Source organism: Oryzias latipes, chromosome 19 (genome assembly GCF_002234675.1).
Source record: "Oryzias latipes chromosome 19, ASM223467v1".
Lineage (NCBI taxonomy): Eukaryota > Metazoa > Chordata > Actinopteri > Beloniformes > Adrianichthyidae > Oryzias > Oryzias latipes.
The window spans coordinates 6,703,561-6,716,093 of record NC_019877.2 but is presented as its reverse complement, the minus strand read 5'-3'; the positions used below and the strand labels follow the sequence as shown (position 1 = coordinate 6,716,093).

General features: G+C 38.6%; 1 protein-coding gene across 1 annotated transcript in view; it reads right to left on the bottom strand.

Annotated features, from left to right (window-relative positions):
* LOC101164848 (supervillin) overlaps window positions 1-12,533 on the bottom strand; it is a 38,535-nt gene that overhangs the window by 16,251 nt on the left and 9,751 nt on the right. The window contains exons 2-6 of the mRNA XM_020712239.1: window positions 9,642-10,119; window positions 5,671-5,696; window positions 3,932-3,990; window positions 2,424-2,509; window positions 90-183 (exon numbers count right to left, since the gene is read on the bottom strand). Of these exons, the coding sequence (XP_020567898.1) occupies window positions 90-183; window positions 2,424-2,509; window positions 3,932-3,990; window positions 5,671-5,696; window positions 9,642-10,000 (624 nt within the window). The 5' untranslated portion in view covers window positions 10,001-10,119. The remainder of the gene's footprint in view (window positions 1-89; window positions 184-2,423; window positions 2,510-3,931; window positions 3,991-5,670; window positions 5,697-9,641; window positions 10,120-12,533) is intronic.

Here is a 12,533-nt window from a genome sequence, read left to right as displayed (position 1 = left end):
GATTCATGATTTAGCCAAGGAAACATTTATAACTGTGTCTGTTTCTCTCCTGCTAAAATTTTAGGTTTAATATATAAAAGAAAACTGACCTTTTCTTTGGCAGAGGCTTCAGCTTTTTCGATATCTGTGGAAGTTTCCCCTGCAGAATCCTCCATTGCCTTTTCAACATCTGCAGTAGATAAACTGAAATAAAATCACAGCTGGATTACAGAAATGAAATGATTCCAAAACTACAAAAAAAAGGAAAGACGAAAGCAGTAACCCTCTTTGCTCTCCTAGGAGGAAATTAATACCCACTGGAGATTTTACAGAAATCAGCACTTCTAAAACCAAGGAAGTGTATATTATGTTTATACAAATGTATATGTGTTTCAGAGGTATTATTTGTCCTTTAAAGTGTTAAAGTCATCATCTTTTGATCTATTTTAAAAGACTTCCCCATGGTCTTCTAATGAGGATTATGCTGTTTTTAGCCTAAATTTTAAAAAAAACTGTTGTTTTCTAGGACATAGTTTCTGCAGAGCGGCAGTAGTTCTGCCAGTCGCAAAGCAATACTCAGAAATATAATTTTGAGCTTAATTTTCAAATGAATGTCTTCCATCATCAGAAAAATGCCAAAATAACAAATTAAAAACACGATTTGAAGAAGGAATATTAATATAGAATTTTATTGCATAATGCAACAGCTAAGAATTATCCTTAAGACATGACCATAAAACCAACTAAATATTGAAAAAAAACAAAAAAACAACCTTAGACTAACCAATTAAGATAATTCTAGGTGCAATATGTGCAATAGGGTACAGACCTTGTGTACAAAGTTAAAGAACGTAAGTACACAGTAGCATGTTTACATATTTTTATAGCTTTTACTGCTAGATATCAGTTGGTGAGTAAAAAGCAAAATGTGCTTCAATGTGTCATAAAAGTTATTTTTAGGTCACATTTCTGTCTAAAGTGCAGGTATTTTCCTAATGCTCAGTCTTGCAGTCTTAAAAAAGATATAAATAAAAGGCTAATAATTTTCTATGTTTTTTTAAAAATGTTTTACATTTCTTAAAAAAAAAAAAAAACATCGTTTGTTCAGAAGGAATTTTACTGCAACTACAATGTTTTTAAAACAGGCTGTCCCTGCAGAGTAACATCATGTGGCTTAAGACTAAGATAATAACAAAAATTAATTAAAAAATAAAGCGGAATTTTGATCTGATTACACATCTCTAAGTATTCCACTTAAACCCTGCTCTTCGAGGACCACGCCCTCCCAATCCACAAAACGAGAGGGTTCTCACATTGTGATGTCACAAAGTGAAGAACAGCCCCTTCCAGGACGAGTCAGCGCTGTCAGCACCGCCCCCAGGCTAACACAAACCCCCACTTTCTCTGTGGAGCTAGCGGTGATCGGCAAAAGCTCTTTCATTTTATATGCGCAATATGTACATCCATCCTTCTTCATGAAAAAAAAACTGTTCTTTAGTGTCCCAAAGGTGAAAAGATCATGACAATAATGGCAATAGTTTACTCTAAAAGGCTTGAAAAAGTATGAAATAGGCCCTTTAAGATAGTTTTAGCTGAGTAATAGAAGGCACTTTGTAATATATGCTAGCAGTAAACGGACTGTACATATAAAAGCTTTTTTTATTTACTTATTGACCATTCAATAGTCATTGCATCATGAAACAATTCACATGTGCATCCATAAAGTGCTGTAATGTTTCCATACAACCCTCTAATGGATGGCAGAAAGCCTTTTAGCTCAGAGCCAAAGAACTGAGGCAGTGCCACAGTTTAAAGGAGCTCCTATGTGATTCTGATTATGAATCTTAAGAGTTAGTATTCCTCAGATTCATTATATTCCTCTCTCAATCGACTGTTTCTTCTTGTATGAGCAACACAGCTGACATTTTTAGTATTCAAAATGAGTGTTGCCTTCAAAGTTTTGGTCTTCAGGTCAGAGACCAAATCCAGACAGGAATCGTGACATGAATTTCAAAGAATCTGAACTTAATTATGAAGGTTAATTCAATCCACAAGCAGACATGAAGGACTGGAGGAAATTTAAGCTAATGTAGAAAATCTGCCCCATAAATACACATTTTAGAGTGCTGAATACAGCCTGCACGACTCCCGCTGTTCGTGCCCATGTGTGTGCATGAATTAGGAGATGTGTGCAAGCTCTGCAGGTTTATCTGGTTCAGCTGTTTACAACGTTCAGCAGCATTTCAATTGATCTATAATTATCGGAGTGTTCCATTACTTCAGCCCGGTTTGCAGTTTTTGGGTTTCAGCGATTTCCGAGGTGGATCCTTCTAGTTTAAAGGGTTTGGTGTGGCAGCGTCCAGAAATTTTTAAGCAAATAGGAAACAGTTCGAAACAGCCTGAAGACACCCTGGGTATAGAAAAAACAAATTAGAGTTGCTTACCTAGCAGAAGTTTCCTTTTTGTCCCTGGTAAACAGCTTTAATTCATCATGAAGACACTGGTTTCCATCCTCCGCTTTCTCCCGTTCCTAAAAGTAGAGATGGGTTGGCTTTGGATTACACTTACACTTGAAGGAAATTCTGTTGAAGTCTTCCATGGCTGTAAACAATATGGTGATTAAGGAAGTGAACAAATAGGGCTCCACCCCTTCACTTAGGCAGACTCCTGCAGCGCTCCAGCAGCCCTGCGCAAAGGTCGGTGCTCCAACGTGCAACTGTGAGCCAAAAATAAAATAGCTGGAAAGCAGCTGTGGAATAAAATTCACGAGCATTTAATAGGGGACCCTCCTCTGTGATAGATTGTGCTGCTTTGGTTAGAGATCTCTTGCTGTAAAGTGTATGTTTTCCATATTTGAGGGAAAAACAACCTTCGTTTTATACATTTGGATCACATTGGTAATAATGGTAACGTCATTTCTAACTGCTTAAGTTTTCCTCCTTGGGAATTCATCAATTTTATGTTTTAAAGATAAACTCAGACTCATAAAACCCTTTCTAAGAATTGCATAACTTCAGTTTGACTCAGAAATCTAAGGGATTTTGAAGCAACTTGTTTTTCTCCCAGCAGGATTAAAACGCCTACGACATTTTTTTTTTTTCAAATTCAGAAAGTGTAGTCAGGGAATTCACAGTAAAAACAGCTGTTTCTTCCCAAAAGTTTCCACAATTACATTTCATTCTCTCCCTCTGTGTTGGACAGCAAACATACAATAACGTCACTCCACTCCACTGGCTTTATGGAGAGAAAAAAATGAAGGATAAATGGTAATGTGAAGACAGAGACATGCTGTTCGTCTGTGGAGTTGACAGGCAGATGAGATGCCTTAAAATAACATTAAAAGTCAGGAATAACAGATAGACAAATTGTTCTTTTAGGGAATCCTTTACTTGGATGGCGCAACATGCAACCATCTGGGTTCACTTGCTGGAGCTTGGCACTGCTCCTGGTCTGTAAAAGCCAAACTGAACGGCTATTTACATCAAACATAACGAAACCCAACCACTTCTGAAACTTAAGCAGCCTGGGAAAACCCGGTTTCAAGGTTCATTTTGAAGCTCGCTCAAGAAGACCTCACATCGGACCAGGAACATTCTCAAGTTTTCTGTCCCTGAGCTTATCTTTTAATTTTGAAAAAAATCTTCCCACAACAGTTTTATGACCTCCACCGACTGTGTGAGTTCAAGTCTTAGCTTTGGCCGGGCTTCCATCCACGTACAGGAAAGCTCCGTTCTGCAACCGACGGCTCAATTTGTAAGTAATGGAGCAAATTTTCACGGAAGACTGTTAAAAAAAAAAAAAGGGGAGCACCAGCTGCACTGGAAAAGGCAGCGAGGAATTCAGAGTGAAATGAAAATAATTGCGTGCACATTGTAGAAACCTTGACCAACTGCAGTCTTTGCCAGGAGATCTGGGTGTTCAAGCGTGGAAGAAGATGAAGAAGAGAGTTTACCTTAAAATCCAACTTAGATGTTGCATTCTTCTTGGCAGTCTCCATTGGCTTCTCATCAGCTAAAAGAATATTAATAATTAAAAAAACATAACAGAGAATAAAATAATCAAAACTACCAATAGTGAAACCAAGACATACACATGCTCACTCTGGGGTCAAACCAAGAAGGATAGAAAAATGCAGAAAAAAAAGGTGCATTTGGGTGAGGAAGGAAAATAAAAAAAGAGTTTGTTGGTATGTTCATAACATCATTCATCAACAGTTTGTAAGAAAAAAATGCCCCCAAAAGCAATATATTTTTTGAGAAACTAAGAGTTTTCCATGGAAGGGGAAAAAAAAATATTCTAGTTTGATTTATTTTTCTCAACTCTTCTGCTGCTCAGTCCAGATGATAAAACGTTAAGGATCGCAGCCTCATGACTCCACTCAGACAGCACTCGTAATTTTGAGCTCATTCCAAGACTTTTACATTGACATAATCGCCAACCAAAAGTCAAAACTACAAGAAAAAAAGGTCAAGAGATGGAAAACCCTCCACTTGAGCTAAAAGTTCACTCTGTAAGTATCTGCATCCGTTTTACATGACTGGTCCTTCATGCTGAGAATTTATTTGAAGAACTTTCAACCTAGAAAGAGATTTTTTTCCCAACATAAGACAATTTGCTGTCAGTTAATTGATGTTACACCAGATCATCCCTCGATCGGCTGAATCTTTACAACCACAGAGAGATTACAAAATTATGATTTCCCATTTAAGGGAAAAATCTATGATCTTAATTATTGCGGCTCCAAAAAAAGAAGCAATCGGAAAAAAATGGTGGAAGCAACAACCATGCTCAACCATGACGCTACGTTCACACTGGCATCAAAAAACTCGATCAAGCAGCCACTTCCAGTGAAAAGTCTATTTAAACGTGTTTATATGCGTATTTCGGGCTTCTGTGTACAAAATATCATGTTCAAACATCAGTATGCAAGTTTTTTTCCATCTGTTTTCAGGCGCTACGCACAAACGATGCGACAATTGAACCTGGGTTCAAAGTTAAACTTGTTTAACTTTGACGTAGGGGTGGTGTCCTTTCCAAAACACGGAAGCGACAACTGTTTAAAAATAATCCTTTCAAGAATGCCTGTTGAGCGTCTTCCTGAATGTTCGTCACACGTACGGTATGTACGTAACGTACAACATATGGAAAAAAAGAATGGTTGGGTCTTTATATTTTTCCCCCAGACTAAAATTGCAATTGTGATGTAAAATAATAATGATCAAATTAATATCAGAAAGCCTTTTTTGCTTCATCTTGAGCCACATATCGATGTGTGCAGCTCATAACCCTGCAGTCAGAGACCACACAGAGCAGATCGAGAGCCTCAAAGGACTGAATGAAAATAGAACTGAAGCCAAAAGTCAATAAAGACACACACACAAAAAAACCCTTATCTGATTCATTTTTTTTAAAAGAACTATGGCTGGAGGTCATAAAAAACAAAACAAAGCAAAAAAAAAAAAAAAAAACCTTATCAGGAAAACTAAGCCAAGCTAGTCACCTCATTACTTTAGTTTACTCCTCCTTTACATAGGTGTATTAAAAGACAAAATCAATAAACAATGTAGGTGATCTGACATCAGCAATGTTCTCATTATTCCTTTCAGACTGGGTAATAGACGGCTCTTGAATGAGGAAGCAGCTTGTGGAACAATAGATGATCTAAGAGAGAAAGTGGAGGGTTCGTCTTACCCTCAGGCTCTTGTGTTTCCATCAACCTGGCAGAGAAAAAGAGGCAGACACAAATGAGGTCACATCGTGAAACAAAGAAAGAAATTAAATGCTTTTTTGCAAGTAGAAACAAACAAGTGTGACTATCACATTCACTCATCCATCATCTAAAAACGCGCTATGAAGTGAAAGACTGCAGGATGTGGCTGAGATGCTTGTGCTGGACCTGAAGGTGGGCGGTCATCTCTAAGTAATGGGTGTTAAAAATGGATGTGGACAGCAGCTGCCTGTGGGGTAACAGCCATGATGTAACAGGAGAGACCTTTTAACAAAAAAAGGAGAAACCAAAGTAGACATCTGGGAGGGGGTCAAAGGTCACACTGAAGGGGACAGTGAGTGGAAAGCTTCACTGTCAAAATCAGGGGGCATTTAAGGTCATTTAGAGCAGGCATGTGTTCCCCCGAGGATCACTGGCCTGCATTTTTTCAAGCCGTCTCTGTTCAGAACAAACCTGCCTCTGATGACTGTCAGGATCGGGCTTTTGCAGAGCTTGACGATCACCTGAGTGAGGTGTGCAACATGGAAAACATGCAGGACAGCGTTCCCAAGGGTTGAGAAACACGGATTTAGACTAGTATTGACCACATTCGCCTACTCCACTTTAAATGCTGTGGTTATTTTACACATTACTGGTTGGACTAAATACCTAAATAAAGCCAAACCTCAGAAGTAAAACTAAAAGGTTAAAAACATTCTTGCAGAAAAGTAATTTGTCCCTATCACCATTGCAAAACTTGACAAAAAGGAAAATTTGAATTCACGGGTCGATATTTTATCGCGGTAATTACGTTCTAAAAATAACCTGCAATAGGTGAAAGCTGGGAAGTAGTCATCTTTCTTTTTTATTATTATCTTTTAAGGCTCTAAACCCTCTTAATACAGATGTTACTCATTTATATCAGAAAAATATTTTCACGCTTTTCTCTCGTTCAAAATCTCTTAGCTTGAACCTTCGAAGAAAAACAAGTCTGGTAATATAGACTGAACTCCGCTAGCGATCAAACTTCATTCTAAAAATAAAAAGTTGTATATGGGAAACCCTTATTACTTATTTACAGTTACTTGTTATCTTAAACAACAAGTAATTAGAAGCGGTTTCCTGTTCTCGTAGTTTCCTGTTTGCTCTCTATCCTCCAAAGTTGGCAAAGCCCGTTAAGCAAGAAGCACAAATTGTTGGTTCAGAGATTCAGACTGCAAACACTTTTATGACTAAAAGTCACATTCAAGTTATGTAAAAGAAACTGCAGAAAGTAAACCCACCTTTCCAAGCGTTTTCTTTACTGATACAAAAAGAATACCATCCTTCAACTGGAATTATATCAGTGAAGGAGACCAGGGTGAGACGGATAACAATGACAGTTTTTAATATCTATTTGACGCCAGAGCTCCAATTTCCTTTATGCTATTCGTGAGGCAAACAGTCGTCTCTCTTAAGATAGCTTTAGGAGGGTTTTTATGCACTCAAGTTGAAAATGTAATTTTTGTTTTTCACCACTATGAAGCTACCTACACATCAGCCTCAGGAAACAGGCATTCAAGCGAACTCTTTCAATGTAAATTCTTGAACGCGGGTCACATATGCCCGGTGTGAACGTAGCATGAGGCGCAGGTTTGGAGGTGAAGATGTGTTGACGTTTGGTGAGAGTAAGAGTTTATAGTTGCTGTAAGCCGTTTATTTTTTGCTGAATTAGCCGTTTTAAGATAATTAATTATGTTAGATTATAATAGATTATTATATTCAGTCACCTATGGTGGACCCAACTGTAAATTTGGGACCACCAAAACTGTACTTTTCTTGCAGATCAAACAACTGTTGGGTGTTAGTAACTGGAAAATACCTAGGAATGTTTCCTGTATTTCTCAATGTTAATAAGCAATGTTTCTGCAGAGATCTACAAAAGGTTCTATTGATACAATCTATTCCTAACAAGTATCTTCACATCTCACTTGACTGGGCAACAACCACAAAAACCTGGCTCAGCTGGATGCCTACAAGCCTCAAATTTTTGACGTTATCTCAACTCCGTTCATTAGAACCCGCCCCCCTCCACACGCATCTCCCTGTTTCTAGCTTCTTCAGGAGCAGACTTGTCTAGTTATGTGCCTCCGGCACAATTCTCTGCTTGATTACAGCTCAGGGGGGTTTGAGTGGACACGTTCCTCCCCGTGAATGCATTTGTCAGTAAAGGATGGTTGAAGTCTTTCACCTCGCCCTGACAGTCACGGCTTGTTATCAGGGAACATGGTTAGGTGCTGCTCATGTGGGCCTTTGTTTGAACAACAACAAACCCTTGTAGTCCTATTTATCTGAAAGGACCACGAAGAATTTCCTTAAAAGGTCAAGCCATCTCTCCATCCGTGTTTATGACTGTAACTCTTTAGACTAATCCTGACAAAGGGATAACACAAGGATTTTTTCATTTCATGTGTCCTGTAGAGCAATGGTCCCCAACCTATTTCAGGCCGTGGAGCGGTTAAAGTCAGACAATATTTTCACAGACTGGCTGAAGTAAGCATCCAATTTTTTTATGCCCTCAGGTTCCCTTTTAGAGGGTAACGTTTATCTTCATCCTCTGTAAAAATCTGCAGCTGGTTTAAAATGTATTTGTACATTACCTGTTGTGTATGAAGCCTTAAAATGTCATATAGATCCCCCCTAAACAATGACGGCCAAAATGGAGGTTAAAGGGCCTATATCATGATTTTTCTTAAGCCCTTCAGAGTAAACTATATCCATATTAATGATAATATATTACAGTTAGCACACTTAAGAACAATATTTTTATGAAATACAAGTTATATTTCCAGCTTGTTTTTTCTACCCCGAAGTAAAACGACGCGATCTCTGAGGCACCGCCCTTTTGCTCCGTGTGGGGGCCGCCCATTTTATGATGTCAACCTAGGTCTGCATTTCGCCCACGAAAACAAACATCCGAATTTTTGCAGAGATGGATGTGCATATAAAAGGAAAGCTTTTGCCGATAACCTCTAAACTCCACGGAGAAAGTGGGTGGATGTGTGTGTAAGCCTGGGGGTGGTGCCGGCAGTGCAGACTCCTCCTGGAAGGGGCTGTTCTTCACTGTGTGACATCACAATGTGAGAGTCCGCTTGTTTTCATGGATTGGGAGGTTTTTAGAGAAGTTCTCAGAAATGTGAATAGATAAAAAAATACTGCTTTGAGGTTGCTTTTTGTCAGAATGAACATTATAGTACATATATAATACATTTAAAAGCTCAAAAAGTTGATTTTGCATGATATAGGCCCTTCGAAAAAACAAACAAATAAATAAATAAAAATTAAAGAAAAAGAATCAGACCCCAGTTTTGGCTTCGTTCGACTTTTAAGGTGGAATGGACAAACAAAAAAAGAAAAACAGTCACTAAAATTATTTTTTTCTAAATACAATTATAAAAGTGAATCTACTGTTTGATCAACTTTATTAGCAGCATCCTCGTAACATTAGACAGCCGGTTGCTTAATATTAGTTGGACGAACTACTGTCCAAATAAATCAAAAAGGTTTTTATTCCATTTCCTCTCTACCTCTCACATTCGACTTTTTCTTGATGTATGTCAAGTCGCACGGTCACGTTGTTGTTGTTGCTAGCCAGTGGGTTTTAATTTATTCAGCGCAGCCACATTAAGAAAGGAGCTGTTGTGTTTTCGACACGTGACCGTGCGACTTGACATACATCAAGAAGAGGTCGAATCCAGTTTTCCAAAAATAGCATGTTCTTCAGAGTTTATGAAGGAAACAAACATTTAGGTCATCTTTTTTTTCCCCCAGTACCTATTCCTTGGGGGTTCGGGACTACTGCTTTTCTGTGAATCAGCTTTCACTGGAGTGACCCAAGTTGATGATGTTTAGTTTCGTACCATTACTTGAAGGATATAAAGTGTTTCAAACCAGTGAGAATGTATACAAAACTCACCTCAAATGAGAAGAAAGTTTTGTGGATGAACCAGACTCCATATTGTAAGAAGAAGCAGAGATTATTTCCCGAACAGGTACATCACCAGCATCCCCCACAGTTTCTGATTCTTTATTCCTGCGGCTCCTTACGATACATTCTTTCTCTGGTCCGTCTTGGTTTTTGTTGTTCTCTTTGGCTGCTGAAGACACTGCTTCAGTTGGCTCCTGGATCTTTTTGTCCCTTCGGACATATTTGGAGGTGAATTCGTCTGTGTTGCCATAGCGCTCAGCCAGCTCCCTTTTTCGATCCGCCTTGTAGCGAGCGATTCGCTCAGCTTTGGTTTCTGCAGAGTTCTGCAAACTTTCTACTCCATCCATTCTGCAGACCAGCTGTGTTCAAGTGAAAGAGCCCAGAGGGATTTCTACAACTGATATGGTCTCCACGCCGTTTTTGTTGATTGCTGATGGCTGCACGTCACATCAAAAGCATCGCAGGGCTGCAAATAAAAAGAAACATCATGACTACATCATTGCACAACAGTTTCTTATGAGTGACTCATAGAAAAACAAACTTTTTTTCCCCGTAACTTTTAAGGAAATCTGGCCAATCTTTTAATCTCAACACTTGTGTAAAAATGAAGTCAGCCAACTCAAAAACAGCTGACCTCAGCAGAAAAACTCTTAATTGAACAATGAAAAAGAAAGCATATAAAGAAATTGCAAAAAAACAAAAAAAAAAAACATTATGGGACTTTTTAATTAATTTTAGACTCAGAAGTTTTTTGTATGGTGCAAATCCTTACAGAAAGTTGTTATAAGGTCTCTTAACAATTGAAAGTTGTTCCATTGACGCTTTGATTCTTTGACTAAAACAGCAATCTCCTGTTTCTTTTCCAATTCCACTGAGTTCAACTCAGAAAGCAGAAAGATTTGAAGCAGAGCTGAGGTCGATTTTACCCTCTAAGCTTTGAGCGCACAAAAGCACAAACGACTTGGATGAAAGAAAAACTGCACTCACTTAAATGCATCCGACAACACCAATCATCATCATTTTCTGACCACTTCACACATTGAAAACTGGGGCTTTTCCACAGACATTTCTCACCTCAAAAGTATGCTTATGGTCCTTAAAAAAAGCCAAGGAAAGTACTTTTTTCCCCCCTCCCTTTTAACGCGTAGTTCTTTGGAATCATGCAATTAAAGAGCACATAAGTACGGTACTAATCCACAGGGAATAGTGGAACACATAAAAAAACCCCCCCACAAATTCTGGATAGTTTGGCTGTTTCCAAATTCACTTCTCTCTTAGTGCACTATATAGAGCATTTGACGTTTTGGGGGGCTGAATCTACAATTCCCAAATCCAGTGCACTGGAAATCTGCGAAAAACTAGTGTGCATCGATACTCACTAGAGTATTCACTGGTGAATGTAGACCACAATGCCTTGCGTTTGAACAAGTACTATTTCAAAAAAAATGTAAGTAAATATATTTTTAAGAAATTATCTACGTTTTCATTGTCAAAACGCAGTGGATACATAAATGGTCTTCGATAAATATTCATATTTATTCATTATTTACTTTGGCAAATGGGTGATGTCATATTTAACGTAAAAAATAAAAGTTGATTGAATGAACATTATTTTAATAACCTCCAAGACAAAATTAATTGGAAATGAGCCGTCATGGTTTGGAGTTTGATGCGTCTTGTTTTTCGTTTTAGTTCTTGTTCTGTCTTGTTTGGTTCTGTTTCCTGTTTTATTTTGAAAGGTTTCCTGTCTTGTCTTGTTTCTTGAGTTTTACTTCCTTTGGTCCCCATCTGCCCTAATCGTTTTCACCTGTGTCTTGTCTGCCCTGCCTGTATTCAAGTCTTGTCTCTGCCTTCCTCCTGTGTTGGTCCATTAGCCTTTGTCTCGGTGTTCACGTCTTCATGCCATGTTCCTTGTTTCATGCCACGCCACAGTGAGTTTTGTTTTTGCTTTTGTCATCCTGCTCTGCAGCGCCTTTTGTTTGTTGGACATTAAACCCTCTAGTCCTGAACCCGTTGGCCTCCCGTCTCTGCGTCTGGGTCCTACCGGCTCTCGAGCCTTTCCCTGCACCGTGACATGAGCATGTCCGAGCTGAAGGAAAGGCCGTGTCACACAGCCACTACGTACATTTTGTGCATTTTCCACGTATGAAATTTTGGTCTTTTTTTGCATTCGTCTTTTGTCGATGTGCGGAGATAACCGTCGAGGGTTTCTTTACATGAATTTGGTTTTAAGGTGGTCAAATGTGTTAAGATTTACGTAATTTATACGTCAGTTTTATGCAAAACTTACGCAAGTGTGCCTGACTTTTGCTAGATTCATACACTAATGTGTGGATTTCCATGACCGTTCCACACATGTCTAACAGACTTTTTACGCATGTACCACTGATGTAGACTTCTACCTTAACAAAGCAGTAGTGTATCTGCTGCTCTATAAATTCAGACAAGCCCTGCTCTCTTGGCTCAACCTAAAAGAAAGCACAGCTTTGATGTCACAAAACCTAATATTGCAAATGTCTGCATTTGAGTGGCGAAGTGTGTGAACGTCCATTCTTTGATTATTAAAACCATGTTTACTGACACACTGAAGGGCCAGAGTCCTCAGTTTGAGAAAACACTTCGGATCAGAGGTTCACAGGTTTGGTTCCTGTTTTTGTGTCCTTAGGCAAGACATTTAACCTCATGACACTCTTAGGTGTTACACGTTGGTGCCATAAAGTGTGTAAATGTGTGTGCATGCATGGAACAATAGGACTGTGACTGGAAAGTGCTTTGGGCCTGTGCTATAAGTACACATAATTTACCGTTTTATGTAACAAAACAATTATTTTTAACTGAAAAGTTACTATGCTATTATTTTTCTGCCTTTGACAAACACAA